Source organism: Sinohyriopsis cumingii, chromosome 5 (assembly GCF_028554795.1).
Source record: "Sinohyriopsis cumingii isolate HCF-2022 chromosome 5, ASM2855479v2, whole genome shotgun sequence".
Classification (NCBI taxonomy): domain Eukaryota; kingdom Metazoa; phylum Mollusca; class Bivalvia; order Unionida; family Unionidae; genus Sinohyriopsis; species Sinohyriopsis cumingii.
The window spans coordinates 105,100,641-105,126,527 of NC_142965.1; the positions used below are offsets into that span (position 1 = coordinate 105,100,641).

Sequence of the window (25,887 nt, forward strand, 5' to 3'; positions counted from 1 at the left end):
TCAGCTTACAGTGTCGTGAGTGTCTGCAATGTTTATGATGGTTTTAATATTAAAAGTATATATTTTGCCAACAGACAGTATTTCATAATTAAAACAATTTTTTTTCTCTGTAAACTAAACTTTTAATTTTAATTGTAATGTGATCAAAATTTTAAGACAATGCTCTTATTTCTATAACAACATCAATATTGATGAGAAGGAAAAAAAATACATCACATACATTTATCTGGAATAGGGAATAGGGAAATTCCACTCTTGTAATCAGAATTTGGGAACTGGATCTTGGCAAGAGCTCCATTCCAACCCACAAATTTGACCTCAAGTGAAATCTCTCTAACCTGCAAAATCTGGGTCATGGTTCTTGCCTCCTATAATGTCATTCAAGAAGATGCAAACCACTAAAACACTCCATGGATTCCATTATAATTGGCTGAACCAGAATGTGAGGAAAAGAATCATACATAACGGTGTATGATTGGAAATCCCATCCTCAGTGTCAGAAATCTGTGGCACAGCCTCATTCCTGCTTCAAAATGTTTTACACTCAGTTGGGATTTCCCAATACCGCACGATGCATATCATGGGTTCATTAGTTTCACTATCTGCTAATTCAGGTTAGATATTAAAAACTATGTAAACCATTAAAAATACTGATGCATGTGTATGAAAAATGAATGCATACCTGAATGAATTGTTGATAATTGACACAGACATATCGAACACCCAGAACAATCAACATGCAGAAGCCAGCACTGGACAGGTACAAAATCCGTTCTGCAATCACAAATCCAACACGGAAAAAAATATTGCTTGCTGGGAGAAAAGGCACCACAAGGAAGGCCAAAGCAATCGTAAGAGTTCTGGAAATTCAAAACATTCTCATATATACCACATTATGAACTTTTATTTTGAAAAGGTTTATACTGACATATACTGAAGTCCAATTTGTTTCCAGGGTCACTTCCATTATTGATGATCACTGGTGAAATGCTGGAGTATTTAACCTTTTAAAGCCTGATACTTTGACAAAGTTTAGGATCCAAGCAATCAAAAACCAAGATAAAATTTGTATAGGCTGACGTGCACATTCTAGTGCTATATTTAATTAAAATCTATATCTCCATGTAATGATCATTATATTGAAAACCAGAGGAAAGCAAATTTTTTAAGTAAATTGTTTTTCATAGATTAATTACCCAATCACATTAACATTTAGAATTTAAGCTCAACTACCTTCCAAATCCATACATGCCAACCCCATGGGAGGCATAAGGATAATGTTTGCTAATATAAGTGGCAAAAAAGCATAATCTAACAATAAAAAGCATAAATATATTATTGATATCAGTAACATGCCATATTTACAGTACACTGTAAGAAAAATGTACATTTAATTTTACTACTACTGCCCTGGATCTGTAGATCATAATACTTCGCAAAAATGAATTTTTCAACACAGAATATATTTCCTCTATTGTCACCATAAAGCTATAATCACTCCATTCCATAGTGGGATCAGGGTATTAACCATCATCAACTTTATCCCCACTCTCAGTGTGCAGGTCAACCTGGTGAGGATCAAGACCAATATCCAGATAATACATTCCCAGAATCATAGACAAAGTATGGTCATTGTCTCAAAGACTGTAACAGTACCATCCTAGAGGGTAAGCTGTGAGTAAATAGCTATCTAGGTCTGCAGGATATTGTCATCGAATCAGTACAGTCGACTTGTTGAAATCAAACATAGCTAGTATGTGTGTCGGGCTTACTGATGGCAGCGTGGACAACGCTGAGTAATGGTAATGTTAAGCAGACTGACAGACTTATCTATAAGATTCAGTACAATGTTAATGTTCCTTGGCTCAACTTGATGAAGCATAGGACAATAAGCTACAAAAACAATATGGTCAATGAACAGTATAGATCAAGATTAAGATAGCTGGCAGTTGATAATGGCATTAAAGTGAGGTGCATTGAAGTCCACAATAGTGAAAAAATAAAATAATTAAGGTCAAATTATAATTATCACCTGTAGAAAAATCTATAATACTTCCGAAAATAACAAGAATCTTAATGGATCAGATGAAATGTAGCACAAATGTCAGATGGATTTTGAGAGGGGATGTGAATGATGTCAAGTCAGTTCACAGCGAAAGCAAAAACTAGCCCCATCTGTTGGTGGCATTGGGAGGTAAATGACAAGATATACTGCCCTTTGTCTATATAATATAGACAGACGAGATGAATTTTCATCCCTTTGGAGAGCTGGATTCAGGAGTTAATGGGGCTTTAATGCTGATTTTTTTAAGCTGATCAGGGAACATATTCGAAGGAGAAACATGTTTACAAGCTGAAAAATGAGTTTTTAAAAATTCATCTGGTTTGCATGGCTTGAAGATCATCTGTTTCTCATCTATGGTACAATGTGGAGAGTGTATGTTGGCAAACAAATTGTTTAAACAAGGCAAAAATGTTGCACATACAAAGCCAATTTACAGGAGGTCATACACTGTTATTGATTTTCTAAAGTATCACATATATTTATTTGATTTCATTATCTTTTGATCACAGAACTGTTCATGTTATTAAAACTGTATAAACATTTCATCTTTTATTATTCAATACATAAGATAGCCACAGCCCCTTATATTCTGTGTCTCCAAAAACTCCAGGGTGCTATGGCACACTGAGGTAACAAGTAATGCTATACAAATGAAGTAATAATGCAAACAGACAATTAGTGTCACCCTCCATCCCGATCATGAGAATAAAAGCTCATAAGCAATCTATATAAGTTATGACCAAATAAAAAAGATTTTCATATGAAGGTTTAGTTGCATTTTAGCTCTCGTCTGATTTTTTTTTTCCCTTTTCCTTCTCTGATTTGTTGATCCTCTGAAAACAGTCCCTTTTCAAGTGCACATCTCATACATAGCTTGCACCTGCCCTTCTGATACCTATTAACAACAGCAAGGAATCTGTAACAAAAACTTATCAAGTGACCATGTGACAAAATTGACCGTGATATATCTTCTTTTTTGGTGCTTTACTACCATATGATGAAGGGAAGAAAAAACATGTGTTGCACAGTAATTCCATTTTAGGAACTGTAGGTATATTAGGTGAAATTCCCTTTCATACATTTTTAGCTAATAAAAATTTGGTTTCTATGGTCTAATGCTGTGTACTGCCTACCTCTGGTCTTGAGTCATTTGCCCTTTAACACAGTTATAAATCAGGAATGCCATGACAACCCAGAATGCTCCAGTTGCTATATTTCTGGGGTCTGATACAGTTTGGATAACAGGAATACAGCCCATTGACCAGTCAAAGCACAACCACCATGGGTTTATCAGAAGCCAGGCATTGATACTGTACAGGTAGTTGTAGTTCAAAGCCTGAAAGGGAAATAACTCTGCTCATAATAATCAATCTAATAAGTAAAAGTCAATCTCCAAAGGAAAGAAAAGTTTAAAAAAATAATGTGAATGAAAGACAGAAAGAAAAAAAGAAAGAAATAAAGATAGAAAGAAAGAAAAAAGAAAGAAAATATCATTAAAAAAATATTCAGTAGATAGATTTACAGAGATATGTTCATTCTAAGCAATAAAAAAAAACAAGCAATACATCATGCTGAAGATATACCCTGAGTATTTCAAAACATTTGCCACAAGACATCATGGCTGCAGTGAGGTCAACAAAATTTTGACAGGTTCAAGATCTACTGTATCAAATGAGTAACACACAATTTTATATTTCAATTCTTCTGTGTTGAATGATGATGAAGTCACACGTATATTTCTTTTGCACTAAAGAATATGGATTCATGGAAGATACCTTATTAAGGCAACCCATAACATAAGGATGATTACTTTATTAAGTGTCAGATTTTCAAACTTTTTAATAATGGATAGTATTACATATACATCCAAGCATTCTAAGCATAGAAGATATATACAGTAAAGATTTCCCCTGCCGGATCCTAATTACTGTATATTCCTGAGCATTTGATATAAAATGTTCCTTTGTTACATTAAATTGGTTACAGCATTTGAGTTGTTTGGTCCTTCAGGGAAAATTACCTCCATTATAATGCTTACATCACCTCATGCACCAAAGCCAGGTAAACAATTGCAGTTGTTTAGATAATAAAGGCCTAACAAAGATGCCAGGTAACAAAAACATGATAATCACACCTCATTCATAAGTGGTAATTTACACTCACAGATTTACTGTTTCAATGCATCAATGAAATTGTTTTCATTTTTTACTTTTTTGTCCAAATAATTTTGAAATATCCTTTAGCTACCATTTTATACCTGTATGTTTTATAAATGGAGTACAGCTTAACAATAATGCCTAAAGGTTTTTTGAGTGAATCTGTTTTACCAATGTCATAAAACTTAGAGTAAATATCTCTCATGTTCATTCTGAATTCTGACTGTTGTGAAAATGGCTGAAAATTTATTGTTAAGAATATAGTGTCTCCTAAGAGACAAAGCTATAAAAAATACAAGGAATGGAAGAATGGCGTTCATGAAATGATATATTTAATTTGTTTGAGTCACCACTTTCAAAATAAAAGTCCATGTATATAAAGGACTTATTACTTGTCAATAATTTAATCAACAGAGATGTTATCATATAAAAGTGATTTTTATTATTCACCATGTGGTACATGTACATGTACGTTTACACTTTCAGCATCACCTCTATCAGTGTAGGTTTGAGTCTCCTGTTTGGTCAATGTGGGTGTAAGAGAAAGCTTGCCAGTAGCATCCCATAGGTTGGTGGTTCTTACCAGGGTTTCCCTGTACTTCCTCCACCAGTTATATTGGCCACCATGTATAGACTATCATGCACTGAAATGTGGCATTTAATCCACTTTTGCTGGATAATAAAAGTTACTGGTTTATCATTTTTACATGAAAAACTACACATATTATACAGACTTTCAAACATTTAATTACAATTATGAGCAAGTTCAAATAAATTTTTCTCAAAATACCTGTACCAGCATAAATTGCTTTCTACATGGGTGTATGCTTAACATCACAGACATCGTCAAGTACAAAATTGTTTTAAAAATAATGAATGTGGATATAATATTTCTCAGTTATAACTTTGTAAAAATTTCAGTCACATGTTAAATGTTATAAACAATCTTTACTACTGCATCTATCTGTAAATTCCTTTACTTCTGTGATAACGAATCGGCACTTTTTTGAAAAATATAATTTGCTTAAATTCATCCATTAAGAGAAGGTCTTATCATTTCCACTGAAAGACCATTATTTATTTAGTCTTTTATTCAGGGTGTAGTAACATCAAATTGCAAACGAAAAACTGGTACATCATAACAATATTGAGTTAAAAAGTAAGAGAAGCAATAGACATCATGTGTATCCACTTATTTAATTTGGTTAAATTCATTAATGGTAATTTAGCTTATGTTGATTTGTGGATGGGTAACACCAAAGGTACGAGTCAGCATGTATATTTCTGTGTATCATTTTCAAAGAATCCCAAAAAGCAATAAACATATCGTGACCATGAATGTGAGAAGTATGTAAAATTTTATAGGGCCTGGCATATCTGGAGTGGTTCTAAATATATATGCCAGAAATGGTGTATGATGGATGGATAGGTGGACAGAAGATGAAAACTAATGATTTCTCAAAGCAAAATTATACATGGTCATGGAGTTTTTCCCCCCAGAAAGAAAGTGCAACTGATGTCTGACTGGATAGACTGAAAAATACTGAAACTGAAGAATTGCTAGCAGCAAAAGGCATATTTTGATTGCTAGTAGCAAAAGGCACATTTGATTGCAAGTAGCAAAAGGCACATTTTGACTTCTAGTATCAAAAGGCACATTTTGATTGCTAGTAGCAAAAGGCACATTTTGATTGCTAGTAGCAAAAAGCACATTTTGATTGCTAGTAGCAAAAGGCACATTTTGATTGCTAGTAGCAAAAGGCACATTTTGATTGCTAGTAGCAAAAGGCACATTTTGATTGCTAGTAGCAAAAGGCACATTTTGATTGCTAGTAGCAAAAGGCACATTTTGATTGCTTGCCTGATGATCACACAGTTTCATAGAGATATCTTGAACAGTTATGAAGCTATGTTCCAGAAACAAAAGTGTGAATGACTGATGAATAATTAAATGAACAGAAAACATTACAAATATTGAAAGTGAAGCAGTATTAATAGAAAAAGGCACATCTTTACCATCAGTCTAATATATGCACCAAATCTGACAGAGATATCTTAAACTGGTTTTGGATTTCTGACCTGGAAATGAAATTGTGTAGATATTTGATGGATCGATGGACGGACAAAATATAATCAAAAATATAAAGACTGAAGAACTGTGATTAGCAGAGGGCTGGATAACTAGTCTAATATAAGTATTAAATTTCATTAAGATATCTTGAACATTTTGGGGGTTATGCTCCAGAAACAAAAGTGGGATGAAATGACCCACAGATGAACAGACAAAAATCCAGTTCAATATCACCCTCAACTACATGTACTCGGAACAGGGAAATGGCATCCCAGTTACCAAATATCCATAAGTTTAAAGCTAAATATTTAAAATTCAAAAAATGTCCACTAGTAACTATCATGGATACCTCTTATCAAAAACATAACAAGAAATGAACATTGCTAACTGAATATGCCATATTAGTAAATTCCAACTGCAAACAACATATATATATATATATATATATATATATATATATATATATATATATATATATATACACACACACATACATACATACATGCATACACACTCTGTGCTCCAGTAGATCAGGTTATGCACTGTTTGTTCTGGTCATTACTCTTGACCACTGCTTGACCCAGATCTTTCAGCACATTATGCAATGGCAGATCTGAGTCTGTGCAGTTTGATTTGACTAATAAGTGAGTATATATGGTACATTAATCGCAATTAAATCCAAATTCTGAAATAGCAAACTTGCAAAACCTATTTACAGGTCATAAACTGCATACGGTGTCAAAATGTGGTGTATATCTTTCATCATTTTTATCATTTTCCTTCAAGGTACTATGGTTAAGATAATTGCATTATTGTGAAACATCGTTAATTCATCATTTAATAACTGAAGTCAAACCTCAGTACCAATGTCGAACACCTGCTTGGAGTCCTCAAATAAAATTTTATATTTCAGGCATGTCTACTAAATACTACAAGGAAACCAAAATGTAGACAATCCTAAAATTCCAGATCCTAAGGACTATGGTGGCTTAGTGTTTAGGGTGCCAGACTCATAACTACACAAGATTTGGAAATTTGATCTTGTGTTCAACTTTTGTGCTTTAAAAAGAGTTGAGAGAAGATGTGGCATGGTGAATGAAAAGATATTTTACTAGTACAGTCAATCTGCATCAACAAAGAAAATAAAGACCTGGTCCAAATTTCACTAACATTCCTGAAAGTTCTCCTTAAACTTAGATTTTTACACTATCTAATGATACATCAGTCTATATTAACATTACTGTCATAGTTAGAGACTGTGAAAAGGATAAAAAATAAGCTTTTTTATTTTTAATATTAACACTTAGAAACATTGTACATGTATTAGAAAACAAAAAGGTTAAAGAAATCCTCAGATTTCAGTAATTCTGCAAAGTTTTCATAAAAACAACTTAAGACCCCTTGAAGGAAATTTAAAGATTTTATCACTATTTTAATTTCATATGCCCAATGATTCCCCTGTCTGAAAGAAAATCACTGTCCAGCCAAGCAATAAAAAAGTTATTAAACGCTCCCTATCTGTGAAGAAATAATCTAACTGGGGTCTGGCAAGTCACTCATGCATGAAATTTCAATTTCAATACAGTGCTTAAAAGGTTATGGAAGCCAATGGCAATTTCATCTTATCATTTGTTAATCTAGGCATACGATCCTTATCAATCTATGCATGGCTGCTTCAGTTCAAAGGACTCCTTAATTATTCAAAGAAATTACCTTTTTTGCTGAATATTAAAAAGGTAAATCTGACAATTCAAACATAAAGACGATATTTACAAGTAAAAAGTATCTTGACTAATTAAATTGTTTACTGACTGCCTTTTGGAAGAATACTGTAGGGTTCAGAGTGGGAGCTATGAGTCATCTTGTACCTAACCCATCATATCAACTAGATAGAAAATGCATTAATAACTGTCAGGCAATTTACACTGTCATGATAAATGCCTGTGAAGAAAGTCAATAAATCAAGTTTCTTTTGATGCTGACTTTATTAAAGACACAAACTTGTCATTCACTGCACTTAAAGCCAATCAAGTTATTATGCAAATGGTATAAATGTACGAATTGAACATTTTAAATGTGATGAACACGTTACATCAAATGTATCCATACAGACTGCAGCATACGAATATAAGCATAAAATGCTGACAGTTGAGAAAATAAAAATAATACACATTATAAAAATCATAATTATTATTTACATTTCAAGGATGATCCTACAAGGTGACAAGGATGAAAAAGTCATCTTTTGGTCTAAAATCTTCACCCTGAATTAGAAGGAAAAGTTATGTACATATCACCCTGTATTGCGGAATATGGGTCACATTAGTTGAGAAAGTACTCAATAAATGGTGTGTTTGTGATTTGGATTTTTAACGTAACTTTTCAGTCATATCACTATGATGTCTGCAGTGAGGCAGTTTATAGTGATGTATAGCACTGGGGCATCATGCTGCAGACATGTATCATGATGTCCCACCAGTCATATTATCCTGACACCAGGCAGACCAGTTCTAACACTAACCTCTTAATGCTGAGTGCCTAATGAGGCAGCTGTTAGTACCATTTTTTATAAGTCTTTGGTATGACTTGGCCGGGGTTTGAACTCATGCTTCCGAGGTAGATGCTCTAACCACTAGGCCACTGAAGCCGACTGTCAATAAATGAAACAAAGTTCTACTCAGATAGTGCTTATCATACCTGACCGGCAGTAATTATTGGATCAGTGGCATAATCTACTATCCAACTGCTGGTAAACCCTAGTCTAATGGCCTTAGCGAAACTAACCTATTTCTGGTAAATTCAAGTACATAATTCATGTTTATTCTTCTTAATGATTTTATGGGTTCCATCAAGTTAACAAGGAAAACATATTCCATACATACTCCCTTATAAGTTGACTTTCTTTTTAACTGAAAATTTGTTTCATGCAGAATAGGGATAGTCTTACAAGCGCAACGTACAAAAACGGATAATCTACTGGCAGTATTGGTAACCCGAGATATTTGAAATACACAAAAATGCTGTGAATTCATACAATTTTATATTTTGATGCCGTTATTCTCATTAAGAAATGTGCCAATTGTATGTACTGTATTTATCTATTCCATGACAGCATTTATTACACATTATATGTATATGGATTTTAAAATATAACAGGTAAATTAAATAATACCCATATAACAGGTAAATTAAATAATACTCACTGTTTGTATTTACTAGGATGTGTATCGTTTCCATTTTCGTGCAAGTACTAATAATCTGCATCTGTACTAATATTTGTTTTGTTGTAGAAACACTTTGTTAGAGGCAATAACAGTTTTTACTTAAGTTGTATTTTCCTTTGTGATAAGTTAGATTTTTAATTTCCCATGTTTTCTGCCTGTGTATGTGACCCAATAAGCCGTTGGCTTGTAAAAGACAGCACACACTTGTTTTCCAGTTGACAATCCTTGTGAAGGAGCCATGAATTTCAATGTCATGTAGAGTTCTACATCTTCCAGTGAATGTTCGACCTTAATACCTTTTAGCTTATAAATACATCAACCTCTTTATTTTCCCTCATAACAACCCTTTGATAAAACCACAGGTTTGATACCTGTCCAGTGCCAAGTAAAAGAGGGTGGTTATTTGAACCCTCTCTGATCTCACTGTTCAGTTTCAACCTTTAATAGATTTCATAGAATGAATGATAAAAGTGTTACTTATAGAGCCCAAGCTTAGTATGTACATAAGCACCCACATGGCAGTGTGGCCAATGAAAGGGAGTCAGATGATATTTACAATGACTAGGCCATGGCAATTTACTAGATGATGATGGAGTATTTAAGAATTTTATCACAGTGAGGATAAATTCTTGGACTTTGTACCAGATGACATTAGACAGTGACATTTGTAGCATAATGTGAATTTAAAAAATATGGACTAAAATATTATGGGATACTGTGAATCGGGTCTTTCTGAACTAAGTTGATACCAGGATGTCAATTGTAATTGAATTTCAGGATTTATCATGTAAAATGTCAAGCAATATTTATAGGTTACATCATTGGTATGGGAAAGTATGAACAAGTTGTTTTTGAGTAACACTGAACAACTTTTGTAAGTGCAATATTAATATGAATAAACAAGTTCCTGTTTTCCCATACAAATGCAGTAACATTTTCATTATATACTTATTTCATTTTCCTACCTAACGTTTAATAATAAAGGAATAAGCTACATGAAACAAAGTAATTGAATTTATGCTGTATTTCAAAATAAATACACAACTGAAGATTTATCAATACACAGTAACAATATTAATGCACACACAGAACCACCCTGGAAACTCTGAACATCATCGCACACTTGACATTAGTTTCAAAAAATTCTTGTTTTGGTCTGCTTAAACTTGAAATTTACAGTTATATTTTGAATGAATGTTCATTGAAAAACTTTGGCAACTGGTCTGGTAAATGGATTGATTTTGTTTTTCTGTTGATCCAACTCAATTCTGCTTTTCTGCTTATAATGGACTGGATTTATTGGGTCAATTCAGTGCAGTAAGGATAATGTGATTTGTTAGAAATGTAGTCGAAATCAGAGTACAATGTTGGTGTATTAGGTTTTCCATGACATGGGTGATGTCATTTTGATTTGCAGAAGAAAGAAAGAAAATACATTTTGAGGAAATTCAAGATGCACAAATTAAAGTAAATTTATTACTATCCTTATTACCAGCTAAAGACATATGTTCATGACCTGTCACTTGCATGCTTGCTGTTAGAGTGACCTCAGCTATGACCTACATTAGTTCTATTATTTTCCTTCCATATCTATCTATCTAGATATCCATCCATCCATCTATTAATATATGCTTGTTTATTTTTTCAAAGTGCAACTCTGACTCCTGACGATAAGTCACGCCTTCAAATGGACCCGACTTGCAAAATAACCCTTGACTTATCTGTCCAAGAGAATTTGGCTTTTTTGTTGTCCTAAAAACAGTGGGGCTCAACTTATAAGCAGTACATATGACATCATGCAGAATCATCAAGAATATCGATACTGGCATTGTTCCACTGCCAAATATTCTACACTGTGCATGCTTGTCTTCACTGCTAACACACGATCACCACTTTTGACAGTGCTGATTGTGTGCAGAAGGCAAAAGGAAGAACATTTATGGTTCTCATTAACAGAGATTAAACTGTGTGTCAGGCAGTTGATTCTGATAGTGCCAAATCAATCTCCTGTGAGAGGAAGAGTGATGCAGAATTGGGAGGAGCAAGCATCTTCTAGGCTGAGACCAACCTATACTGAATGAAAAAATTATTAATTAATTACTATTAATCAACAATCAATTAATTATTAATTAAGAATAATTACTCAAAATTCGATGAAGTCTCAATCAAAGTAAAGCCATGAATTTTAAAATTTCTTTGTAATTCTGGAATTTCTAGTGGCAATTCTTGTACAAAATAGAACTAGTGGCTTCAACTGAAACTTCTTACACAATCATGCATACATTTATCTGTCAATCCATTCATTCAAGTACATTATAAAGATTACTGCTTACTCTAATAAAAGTGCCGTTTGCAAATGAGTGCGGGTTATCAAAGACTTGGAAAGTGGGTGGTGTAGACCCCATGATTCTCCATCTGAATACCAATATGGCTACAGCTGTCAGGAACAGAAAGAGATGTCTCTTTATAAGGGATAGCACCCAGGGTCTGGATTCCTTCTCCTGAAAACAATTCCAACAGGATTTAAAAAATAATTCATTAAAAGTTTAAAAGTTGACAATATGATGAGATAAGATGAAGTGATAAAAAGACAAAATAATTTATTTTACCTAATTGGCAGGATATGTTTTAATCAATACACTTATGTCTACTCCGCTTTCTATATACTAAATATCTATTCAGTTTTCAATGGCATCAATCAATACACTGATGTCTATTCAGTTTTCAGTGGCATCAATCAACAAACTTTATGTCTATTCAGTTTTCAATGACATCAATCAATACACTTTATGTCTATTAAGTTTTCAATGGCATCAATTTAAACACTTTATGTCTATACAGTTTTCAATGACATCAATCTCTAAACTTTATGTCTATTCAGTTTTCAATGGCATCAATCTATAAACTTTATGTCTATTCAGTTTCCAATGGCATCAATTTATACACTTTATGTCTATTCAGTTTTCAATGGCATCAATCTATAAACTTTATGTCTATTCAGTTGCAACTCATTAGGCTTTTAAACTTTAACTTGTATTGCAATTCATTTGATACTTCTTTAAGTTTATAAGCGAGAAGGAGTGGAAGCCACAGGGGCTAAAGAAATAAAAGTATATAAAAATAAACCGTTTTCATAACTTAAATCTTGATGTGAAAAAGAAACCCCCAAAGTTAAAGTAGCTTACAAAGCATAATAAACCTGATAATTCAACTGTAAAATAAATCAGACTGGTTTCATTAGTTACATGGTTTGTAAGCAACCTGGTATGGAATGGAGCCAAGACAGTAATCAGTAAGAAACATAATGGGTGAGATGACTGCACTAAGCCCAGTATGAATACTAATGAATTGGCATCATTCTCTATCATGTCATAAACAAACCATGTGTAGTAGTTTGTGTACTAATGAATTGGAATCATTCTCTATCATGTCGCAAACAAACCATGTGCAGTAGTTTGTGTACTAATGAATTGGAATCATTATGTATCATGTCGCAAACAAACCATGTGTAGTAGTTTGTGTACTAATGAATAGGCATTGTTCTGTATCATGTCGCAAACAAACCAGATGTAGTAGTTTGTGTTCTAATGAATTGGCATCAATCTGTATCATGTAACAAACATACCATGTGTAGTAGTTTGTGTACTAATGACTTGGCATCATTCTTTATCATGTAACAAACATACCATGTGTAGTAGTTTGTGTACTAATGAATTGGCATCATTCTGCATCATGTAACAAACATACCATGTGTAGTAATTTGTGTACTAATGAATTGGCATTGTTCTGTATTATGTTGCAAACATCCAGATGTAGCAATTTGTGTACTAATGAATTGGCATCATCCTGTATCATGCTGCAAACAAACCAGATGTAGTAGTTTGTGTAATAATGAATTTGCATCATTCTGTATCATGTAGCAAACAAACCAGATGTAGTAGTTTGTGTACTAACGAATTGGCATCATTCTGTATCATGTAACAAACATACCATGTGTAGTAGTTTGTGTACTAATGACTTGGCATCATTCTTTATCATGTAACAAACATACCATGTGTAGTAGTTTGTGTACTAATGAATTGGCATCATTCTGTATCATGTAACAAACATACCATGTGTAGTAATTTGTGTCCTAATGAATTGGCATTGTTCTGTATTATGTTGCAAACATCCAGATGTAGTAGTTTGTGTACTAATGAATTGGCATCATTCTGTATCATGCTGCAAACAAACCAGATGTAGTAGTTTGTGTAATAATGAATTTGCATCATTCTGTATCATGTCGCAAACAAACCAGATGTAGCAGTTTGTGTACTAATGAATTGGCATCATTCTGTATCATGTTGCAAACAAACCATGTGTTGTAGTTTGTGTACTAATGAATTGGCATCATCCTGCATCATGTCGCAAACAAACCATGTGTAGTAGTTTGCATACTAATGAATTGGCATCATTCCATATCATGTCGCAAACAAACCATGTGTAGTAGTTTGTGTAATAATGAATTGGCATCATTCTCTATCATGTCGTAAACAAACCATGTGTAGTAGTTTGTGTACTAATGAATTTGCATCATTCTGTATCATGTAGCAAACATACCATGTGTAGTAGTTTGTGTAATAATGAATTGGCATTGTTCTGTATCATGTCGCAAACATATCATGTGTAGTAGTTTGTGTAATAATGAATTGGCATCATCCTGTATCATGTTGCAAACAAACCAAATGCAGTAGTTTGTGTAATAATGAATTGGCATCATTCTGTATCATGTCGCAAACATATCATGTGTAGAAGTTTGTGTAATAATGAATTGGCATCATTCTGTATCATGTAGCAAACATATCATGTGTAGTAGTTTGTGTACTAATGAATTGGCATCATTTTGTATCATGTAACAAACATATCATGTGTAGTAGTTTGTGTAATAATCAATTGGCATCATTCTGTATCATGTTGCAAACAAACCAAATACAGTAGTTTGTGTAATAATGAATTGACATCATTTTGTATCATGTTGCAAACAAACCATGTGTTTTAGTTTGTGTACTAATGAATTGGCATCATTCTGTATCATGTAACAAACATACCATGTGTAGTAGTTTGTGTACTAATGAATTGGCATCATCCTGTATCATGTCGCAAACAAACCAGATGTAGTAGTTTGTGTAATAATGAATTTGCATCATTCTGTATCATGTCGCAAACAAACCAGATGTAGCAGTTTGTGTACTAATGAATTGGCATCATTCTGTATCATGTCGCAAACAAACCATGTGTTGTAGTTTGTGTAATAATGAACTGACATCATTTTGTATCATGTTGCAAACAAACCATGTGTTTTAGTTTGTGTACTAATGAATTGGCATCATTCTGTATCATGTAACAAACATACCATGTGTAGTAGTTTGTGTACTAATGAATTGGCATCATCCTGTATCATGTCGCAAACAAACCAGATGTAGTAGTTTGTGTAATAATGAATTTGCATCATTCTGTATCATGTCACAGACAAACCAGATGTAGTAGTTTGTGTACTAATGAATTGGCATCATTCTGTATCATGTCACAAACAAACCATGTGTTTTAGTTTGTGTACTAATGAATTGGCATCATTCTGTATCATGTTGCAAACAATCCAGATGTAGTAGTTTGTGTAATAATGAATTGGCATCATTCTGTATCATGTTGCAAACAAACCAGATGTAGCAGTTTGTGTACTAATGAATTGGCATCATTCTGTATCATGTCGCAAACAAACCATGTGTTGTAGTTTGTCTACTAATGAATTTGCATCATTCTGTATCATGTCGCAAACAAACCATGTGTAGTAGTTTGCATACTAATGAGTTGGCATCATTCTGTATCATGTCTCAAACAAACCATGTGTAGTAGTTTGTGTACTAATGAATTGGCATCATTCTCTATCATGTCGTAAACAAACCATGTGTTGTAGTTTAAGCAGAGCATCTTACTAACCTGTCAAGCTGATGCAAACATTTCAGTTTAGTGGTATATATGCCTTACTGTAAGACAGATGAACCTGGGTTCAATTCCTGACATTGACTTACTTTGCATCCCCTCCAGTTTCACATACAATAATTTTACCCCACCTATGACCGTAACATCTCTTTTCACATTATTTCGACATCAATCTTAAGCAGAAGCATAGGTGATGTAATTCTGGATGTCACATAACACTTTATCTGGTATTTTTCCTACTGACTGGTTATACAGTCTTCATGTGACTATGTTTGACCAATAAAAATGAGAGAAATTAGTCAGGCAAATGGTAAATGGAAATCTCAGTTGAAAAGTGTCTCAATGCAGGGATATTTATTTATTATATTTTTATAAATGATTTGTATTTTCATTACTACACCTCTGACTAGTTGTTTGTAGTTTCATTGGTTTAAGCAAATTATGTGAAGACCTAGTACAACTGGGTTTGCAGGAAAAATACCAGGTCAAGTTAACATGATGTCAAGAATGATGTCATTATGTTTTCTGTTTTTTGTTACAATAGCCATAGTCAAGGAAAGCTGGTCTGCATATATATAAATTTTAAAGCCTGTAAAATTAAATCAAGTTTATAGAAAGTTGTTAAATTGATTAAATTGCAATTAATGACAGGCATACTGACATATAGACCAGTAAATCATTAAAATGGCTATCAGAATGAAATAAATCATTATCAGAACATATTCATCAGTCTAACAGACAGGGATTTTCATTAATGCATCCTTTAAGGTTTTGATGTGAGGATAATCTCTATCAACTTCTATCAAATTAATTAATTTAGAACAAAGTTCTTAAAATGTCAGCACATTTGAGTATCAGTAGCCGTATCTGGCAGCAAATGTGCAATACCAGCTTTTATTTGAGAGGTTTCATACTTGGATTCAGATGTAAAATTTGGTTCCTAAGCAGTTTAGGAAAATAAATTTCTTAAAGTTATAGCATTTTTTTAAAAAAAAACAACTGTGACCAATATCAATAAAAGAATTGGTGTAAATGGTAAGACACTGAAGAAATATATGCATAGAAAAATGCCCCTAGCATGTTTGTTTAAAATAAGTCCAATGTTTTTGAGAATAATTTTTTTAATATAAAAATAGTCAACGTCAACAGACATTGCAATGGACAACATCTTCAAGCTATGCTGAAAGTTCAAATAGCCTTATGATAATAAGACGAACAGTCAACGGAAAACAATAGCTGACAATGTGATAGTAGAAAAATCCTTGACTCTTCCTCATTTGAAACTGCAAATTACAAACCATTACTGACCGATACTACTGATAACTAGGTGTAAATCATGTAATTTTCATACTGAAAGCTTGTTAACAGTATTCATCTTAGATTCTCCAACATCTAGTTGTCTGTCACAATACACTGGATTAAACTTCAAATCGTCATGACTTTACACTAATATCCATTGCAATTATCATGAAATTTTCCGTACATACCTAACACATGCAACATGTACATGGACCTTACTGTCAAGGGAAGTAGATTTTTTCATCCGATGTTATTCTAATAAGATGTGGAGTTATCTCCATAGTGGCAACAGGTTATCTGTATTTAAAGTTATTATAAATTATCTAAAAAATAAAGGAATTTTTGCTGAATTTCTGAGGTAAATGAAAACTACAGTACACTATAATATCGTTAGATACATTGCAAAACGAAGTTTTATAATAAGTATCTTGGTACAGATGCTAAAACTCTTCATGTCTTTCAATTCTAAATAACCGTGTGTGTTTAGTCTGGTTTTTAAAATCATGCTTTCTACAAACAGATATGATGCTGCATATTACTGCCTGCATGTTGAGTCCAAGATTAAAGCATTGCTTTAAAATTTGTGACTTTTGACACCAAGGTCAAATGGCTTGGCAAGCATGTTGAATCATCATGTCTTCATAAGGATTCTTCCCGAGTCAAGAAAACCCATCAATGGATTTAGCATTTATAAGCAAATTATAAATAAACTCTAAACAAAACCTCAACACAAATTTTATATGATGGTGACCTTAACCCCTGGCCAAAAGGACAAGAATTTCAATCAAGACTGTAAAAGAACTTTTCTATGACAGTGACCATAACCACATGTTTAATGGTGCAAACACAATGTCACAGAAAAAATCGTTTTAAGACTTACAATGATCCTTTCTAAGTATATAGAAAATCAACAAAGTGGCTTTTTGTTGTTGTTGAGTTTAATTATAGTAGCGTTCGCACAATTGTGCATGTGCCACTTTTTTCTGACTGCACCACAGCCTGCTAGTTGTTCCTGGGGAAGGGGATGGTGCCACCTCCCCCAGGCTTTTATGGATTCAAGGAACCTTGATAGTTTGGCCTCAATCTGTGGGTCCATAAAGGTCCCTACAGTTGAATGGTTGGCTGTCATTAGTGGGAAGGAGAGCTCGGGAACGGTCCTGCTTGCTTTACATCGCTGGTTTCTTGTTGCATTTGCCTTTTTTTTTTTTTTGTTTCGAGATTTTTTTTTTTTTTGCGAGATTTTTTTTTTTTCTTCTTCAAAATGTTCTAAAAGGAGGGGGGATGTTCTATGCTGTTTATAGAGGTTCTTAGTAGATATCATGTATGAAGAGAGATTTTCAAGGTTATTATGGTATTACTAGTCAAGGTGTTTAGGGTGTGTTTCCTACGTTATGTTATTTATAAGTTTTTAGATATTACCTCTTTAAGTTATTTATTAATTGATGTTTTTAGAGATTGAATGTTATTTATACTTTATTTAGCAAGAGACTGGAGTCCTAGTCGATTACACGGTTCGTTAAGGACATCTAGGACTGGAATCCTAGCTGATTACTCGGTTCGTTAAGGACATCTAGGACATCCGATTTTGCGGTTTCCTTAGTTTTTTATAGGTGCTTCATAAGTGAATTATTTATTAATACTTTTATAAAATTGAATGATATGTTATGGTTTTTTATGTGGTGGCTTCTACATTTATTTAGCTAGTTACTGGGTCTTTTGGTTTTGTGGGGATAGTAATTATATTTTGTTCCTAAGTCCTGCTGAGTCTATGAATTGATTTATATTTTTATATGCTGATTGTTTATTTCTATTAGAGTCCATAAGTAACTCTGGGTATGTGTGTGGTAATCCAATCTCTTTTTGGTTTTTGATAAATATTTTCTGAGCGGGTTGATATTTTGGGCATATATTGAATGCGTGGTGTAGATCTTCGGTGGTGTGGCAGTTAAAGCAGTTAATGGTTGCTGGTTTGGGTCCTATAAACCTTCCAAAACTGCTTGCTAGTTTAGTTTTTCCAGTTATTATCCTGTTTATGGTTTTCTGTTCTACATAGGTACCCTTAGGTAGCTGTATGTTCCTATCTACGTTTTTTTGGGTTTCATGGTGATTTTTCCCTTTTGTGGAGGAGTTCCAAAAATCTTGCCATGTTTGGTCTATATATGTTTGTGTGAAGCTTATTGCTTCTGTAGAGCTATAGTTAAGCTTGATAGAGTTTTGATCTCCTAGTTTGGTTTTTGCAACTTTGTCTGCTGTTTCGTTGCCAGAGATTCCAATGTGCGACGGTATCCACATGAGCTCGACTAATTGATGTGCTGTGGTGATATCGTCGATTAATTGGCATGCTCTGTCGAGGAATTGTTCCCTAGAGTGTGTATTGCGATTTTGGACCGATTTGATAACGCTTAGGGAATCGCTTATAATGACTGCTTTAGGTATTTGGTTGTCTTTGATCCATTGTAGTGATTCAAGTATAGCCCAGAATTCAGTGGTGTAAATGGAGCAATAGTCAGGTAATCTGGATCCCGTTTGTATATTGAATTCAGGGATAACTATTGCTGCTGCTGTTCTTGGTGGGTTGTTTGTTTTTGATCCATCGGTATATATTTTAACATAGTCTGGGTATTTTTGGTTGATTTCGTTTACCAGTACAGGATTTAGTAAGTTTTCTTGTCCTTCTTTATTGCCTAATTTGGTAGCTTCAATGTTAATCCTTGGTGGTTTTTGTAACCATGGTGATTTGTTCTGGTCTGTATTGTTTGTTACCTGTTTTTTCAGTAGAGGTATCTTTTCTCTTAGTTCAAGGATTACTTTGCCACTTGGTGTGATAGGTATGATTTTGGGTTTGAAGACAACTTTACACTTATTTATAGCTATTTTGGTGGGATGGTTGTCTGGGTGGGTATCTAATCGAATGGAGTATCGGAGGAGCAGTTCTTGCCTACGTAATTTTAAGGGTAGTTCTCCTATTAGTGTTTGTAGTTCTTATAATGATGTTGAGGGGAGTGTTCCTGTGCATAATAGCAAGGCTTTTCTCTGGATAGTGTCAAGTTTTTGTAGTACAGGCTGCTTAGCAGAGTTATATGCTTGGCAACCGTAATCCAGTTTTGATCTAATTAGGCTTTTATATATCGTGAGGAGGGTTTCCTGGTTGGATCCCCAGTCAGTCCCTGTGATGTTCCTGAGTAAATTGAGATCTTTGTTACAATTCTGGGTGAGTTGTTCAATGTGCTGTTTCCATGTGAGGTGGTTGTCAAAGAACATTCCTAGGAATTTTACTACTGTTACGCATTTGATTAATTGGTTTTGTATATAGAAGTTTGGATAGACTAGGTTACAAAGTGGCTTAGGAAATGCAAGCAAAGAGAAAACTTAAACCAAGCCTCCAAGGTCACAACAGGCAGTCAGTATGTCAAGGCGTCAACTGTCTTAGCTTCATAACGATTGATGCCAAGCATGATGAGACTCTATGAATGGTACAGGAAAGACCATAATATGATATACAGTTGTGTATAAGGCAAGCCCAAATGTGAATAACATTGACTCTGATTAACCATGCCACAATGTGCTGGTAAATCAGGGTCTACAATGAATGTCTGAAATTATTAGCATTGTCTATACTTGCTAATAAGCTGAGCCCATCTGCAAACAACACAGACCCTAATCTGCTGTCATGTACTGCTCCAGGAGATTAGGATCTATGCGGTTTATAAAACTGATTACTATGAATAAACAGAACAGACTTAGATCCGTCAGTGCATAATGCAACAGCAGATCTAGGTGTTTGGAGTTTGCAGTTGCATTCAACGTATAATCAAGTACATACAGCCTATATACATGAGAAAATACAAAAGGCATATGCCTGATTTAATTACCTTGAATGATTAATTTAATTACCTTTAATTGATTATTTCCATTGACACCGTTATTGCCACCAGCCGTCCTGATCCCACAAAGTCTCAAGAAGTCAACCCTACATATCACAATTATGTCATACACACTGCAGAGACCCTGAAAAATAAACAGTTTTTGCTGGTCAGTTGGTTGTTTGGTTGACTGGATGTTGGTTGGTTGGTTAGCTTTCAAACAGCACTTTTAGCACTTTAATGGCTATATTATACCAATGAAATGGATGTTAAGTGTCTTTCCCAACTACACATCAAGGCAGGCAATCAGGGATGGCCTGAGTGAGTATCAAACCTGCAACCCTTGAATTCCACGTCCAATGCCCACAAAAATGAGCCCCCTAACAATAAACAATAAAACTGAACTACAATACCTACGGTAATTTTGGACACCGAATGTGTCAACCCTGTTCAAATAGCAATATACTGGCATCACATTCTAACTAATTACTGTAAAATCTAGATATACATGATTTTTGTATAGATGTGCCTACAAGCAGTAAAATGTTTTATCTATTTAACAATATGTCATGTTACTAATGTCTGTTTTATCTTATTTACTTTTAAATTAGTTTTAAACAATAATATTCTGATTAATAGAAATGCAAATGGCTTGAAATGACATATTGTTAAAACAGAAATTTATGACATCAAGGAAAAAAAAATGTTCTTGTACTTATTATTTAATTTCTGATTGTGTGCAGCAATTGTTTTCTACAAGAAAATAGGAAGGTATACATGCTTATGTTTTTTTTAAAGAACACTGATGCTTATTTTCACATATAAGCCAAATACCAATATTCTACAATACCATGTGACTATCATATGAGCCAAATACCAAAATTCTACAATAACATGTGACTATCATATGAGCCAAATACCGAAATTCTACAATAACATGTGACTATCATTAGCCAAATACCAAGATTCTACAATAATAACAAGTAACTATCTCATGAGTAAAATACCAAGAGTCTACAATACATGTATTATCATAAGAGCCAAATACCAAAATTCTAAAATAACATCTGATTCGTAAGAGCCAAATACCAAGATTCTACAATAACATATGACTTGTATGAGCCAAATACAAAGATTCTATAATTGTGCATCAGACTGTCATGCCTATTTTTAAACAGTGATGCTGTTTTACTGCTTATGGTATTGATGCTTTTTGTACATAAGGACTTTGTTAACTCTATGTTGTTATGAGTCTATACTCTTAAAATAAGTAACAGACAAGTGTGAAAGACAACAAGCTTTTCGTAAATTTAACAAATGATTCATTTCCCTAGAATACAAAGTGAAAATGAGAAAAGAAAGAACATATTCTATTGTGAATTAAAACCCAAAATAATCCAAGAATTACAGATACAAACCCTAATATTATAAAGTCCTAATTAAATTTCAGTACAAGTCCCAAACAAATCCAAAACTGAAGTCGATGACATCTCTGTGATTGCTATTAAAGTGTTGATCTGTTAACAGTCTCTTGCCACAACATAATACAACTTCTAGGTGCTACATGTTCAAGCATGAATGACCAAATCCTCACAATTACAAGATTGTATAGTTGTCTACTTGACCTCATGTCACAATTAGCCTTTTCAAAAAAAACCTATTATCTAATGCAATACCATATCCTGTACAATTCACTTAGGAAATTCCAAAAACCAAACCCAAATAAACATATTTACAACTTGTTTACATGAATAATACTCCAGATATTAAGCTCATACACAAAGAAAATAGTTTAGCTATATAGTAGTTGTTGACATAAATGAAATAAAAATTTTTTAAAAAAAGTCACCCAGGTCAAGCAGAAATGAGCTCAGTTTTGGACAAGGTCAAGTCCAGCATAAAATGTTACATTATAATAGCATGTAATGAAATAAAAAAAATTAAAAGCAAATAAACAAACAATTAAATTAAATACACACAACAATATGTATTCAGCTTGTCATGTTGCCCTGTATTATCTGTAATTATGTAATGATAGAATATGGTCCTAACTTTATGATTTATACCCGGTTCCTTCACATCTTTTTGTTAACTAATGGATCTTACATGAGTGTTATCAAGACATCAAATTTATTTATCCACCTGAATATTTATGCATGCAATGAGCTGCTTGTGGTGAATGGCAAATTGTATTATTCCACAAATTTTGAGAACTTTATTTCTAATACATGTAAATACCAATATGAGATTATATTTATTAAATAGCTGGGTCAAATTTATTTTTCTCAGTGGCATTATAGTGTGACATTGCTAGCTGTTATGCCACCACAAGACACAAATATCGCTTTGTACAGAGATACTAGTAAATCAGAAACCATGACAAATTTATTTATAACTGATGCTTTACTCACAATGACCGTGATTCCCTGTTCCTTACAGAGGACCGAGAGACAGCATAACACCATACTTGTCAACAGAAGCGGCACTGAGAAAACTTCTGGTCTATATACAATTAGTTTGTCTTCTTCTTCATGAAGACCTGGAATGTACAGAGTATATAAATAAACATGAAATTCTAGGAACTGATGGTCATCCATTTCATGAGGACCTGGAATGTAAAGAGTATATAAATAAACATGAAATTCTAAGAACTGATGGTTGTCCATTTAATGAGGATGTAGGGAGTGTAATTTGTGCCTTGAAAGGTGTAGGTGGTAATGGTGAATTAGCAAATAAGTGAATACACATTTGTAAAGGAAGACACAAATGCTAAGACAAAATTAATGAAGAGAAAAAATAAATGTAGGACAAAAGCAAATGTTTGGTAACACTGGACAACAAATTTTTACAAAAGTCATGTTACTGAAATAAAATTAGTCAATTCTTATCAATTTTTATGTGCTGAACACGAATATGACAGTCAAATTGCAAAATTGGCTCTAGTTTTTTTGTAATCTGCAAGAAATTAATGTTTACATAACGAAATGCATTCCAATAGTAAAAGGTCAACTGTAATAGCCTACCTATAAAAAATCAAGTCATTGACTACATCTTAGATTTCTTCGCCTGTCTCTTGTACAGCTGTTCGGGAGCATCTCTGAGGAGTGTCCAGCAGTAGTCAGCCAGCATTGTAGTGGACCATTTTCCCTGGTATCTTTGTTCCATTGTTGCGATATCTTGATGAAAACGTTCGCCGTGTTCATCACTAACAATACCATAGTTGCTAGGAAAGAAATCCAAATGGGAATGAAGGAAGTGAATCTTTAGAGACATATTGCAGCCAAGTTTCTTATACTTCATCAACATGTCTTCTACTAGTTCCTTATAGTTTTCTGCCCTAACATTTCCGAGGAAGTTTGTAGAAACTAGGCGAAAAGCATTCCATGCTTGTTTCGCGTCACCTTCCAGCAAGTTGTTGAACCGGTCATCTTTGAAAAGCTCTCGAATCTGAGGACCCACAAAAACTCCCTCTTTAATCTTTGCTTCGCTGAGTCGAGGGAATTTTTCATGCAGGTATCGGAATGCTGGCAAAGTCCGGTCAATGGCTTTCACGAAGTTCTTCATCAAACCTAGTTTGATGTGAAGGGGTGGTAGCAAGATTTTCTGAGCCTCAACCAGAGCTGGGTGTTGGATATTCTTCTCTCCAATGGCTACATTCTGCCTGTGAGTCCATTCCTTCCTCATGTAGTGCATTTCCCTTGCTCGGCTATCCCACTCGCATAAGAAACACATGTATTTTGTATATCCTTGCTGCAGTCCCATTAAAAGGGCAACTACCTTCAAATCACCACAGAGGTGCCAGCTGTACTTGTTATACTCAATGGAATTCAGTAGCTGCCTTAAGTTATCGTATGTCTCTTTCATGTGGACAGCATACGCTACTGGAATAGATGGAAGAATGTTTCCATTGTGCAAAAGCACAGCCTTGAGACTCAGTTTCGAAGAGTCCACAAATAGTCTCCATTCTTGTGGGTCATGAGTGATTTTTAAAGCATTCATGAGGCCCTCAATATCGGAACAGAATATCAGATTACTTTCCTTTCTGAAGAAAGGCTCCAATTGCTGGTGGCGCTTTCGATATGCAGTAATTGTGACATCTTCTTCTAGAAGATTCCATTGTTGGAGTCTTGATCCTAGCAATTCTGCCTTGTTCTTTGATAAGTCCAAATCACGAATCAGGTCATTTAGTTCTTCCTGTGTTATTCTGTGTGGGGTTGATGATGCACCACAGTGAAAATCTGGATCACTGCATGCTGATGGACCAGGAGAAGAACAGGTCGACTCACCTTTGTCTTCGTCAAATGAATCAAGAGAATATTCTGCTGGAGGTTCTGGAATAGGAAGTCCCTCACCATGTGGAACTGGTCTCAATGCAGACGGAATGTTTGGGTAGACTATTCTCGACTTCTTTCGCTTCGTTATTCCGCCGGAAAGAGGAGGAACTTGGCAGAAGTAACAGTCATTTAGGTGGTTGCTTGGCTCTCTCCACACCATTGGGACTGCAAACGGCATTGATGACCTTTTGCAATTCAACCACTGTGAAAGCTGTGTTGTACATGTAGCACAGCATATATGCGGAGCCCAAGGCTTGTCTTGGTCACCAACCTTGCATCCGAAGTAAAGATGATATGCCTTCTTCACTTGAGAATTGATACTTTTCTTCTGGTTGGCAAATGTCACTTCCCCACAAATATAGCAAAAATTGTCCGCGGTATTAACACACTTTCGAGGCATTACTGTTCTTTATTGTACGTAAATGGATAAAATAATAAGTTTTATGTAACAGTAGCTTGAACTGTCTCGCACAACGTCTAAAATATTTTAAATGCTGAACCTATCTGATTGGGCTTTATATAGTACACTGCTTACGTCAGCTTCAGCAGCCGCCTGGCATTAGTATAATAGGCCTACACATGTATAGTACACTGCTGACGTCAACTTACTTCAGCAGCCGCATGGCATTAGTATTGCATTGCATCAGAAAATGATGCAATCAACTGTGGATGATGTGAGCATGATGGTATTATGCAATGTTACATCATTATTCCGGATGTTGCTGCAGTCCTACTGGAGAAATTTACACAGTGAAACATAGAAAATGAGGTATATGAATATCTTCAAAACGAGAGCCAATACAAATTTTTCACGATTATATTCGTGTTCGGCACACCAAAATACTACAGATTAGGGCCTTTTCAAGTCAGTAATGATTTCACTGTTGACCAGTGTA

At 34.2% G+C, this 25,887-nt stretch overlaps 1 protein-coding gene across 3 annotated transcripts in view; it reads right to left on the bottom strand.

Annotated features, from left to right (window-relative positions):
- The window catches only part of LOC149799926 (protein O-mannosyl-transferase TMTC4-like), a 117,184-nt gene that overhangs the window by 30,562 nt on the left and 60,735 nt on the right, over window positions 1–25,887 (bottom strand). For all 3 annotated transcript variants that reach the window (XM_089959382.1, XM_089959381.1, XM_089959383.1), the window contains exons 5-9: window positions 23,069–23,196; window positions 20,689–20,802; window positions 11,850–12,017; window positions 3,199–3,401; window positions 683–860 (exon numbers count right to left, since the gene is read on the bottom strand). In XM_089959382.1, coding sequence (XP_089815508.1) covers window positions 683–860; window positions 3,199–3,401; window positions 11,850–12,017; window positions 20,689–20,802; window positions 23,069–23,196 — 791 coding nt within the window. The remainder of the gene's footprint in view (window positions 1–682; window positions 861–3,198; window positions 3,402–11,849; window positions 12,018–20,688; window positions 20,803–23,068; window positions 23,197–25,887) is intronic.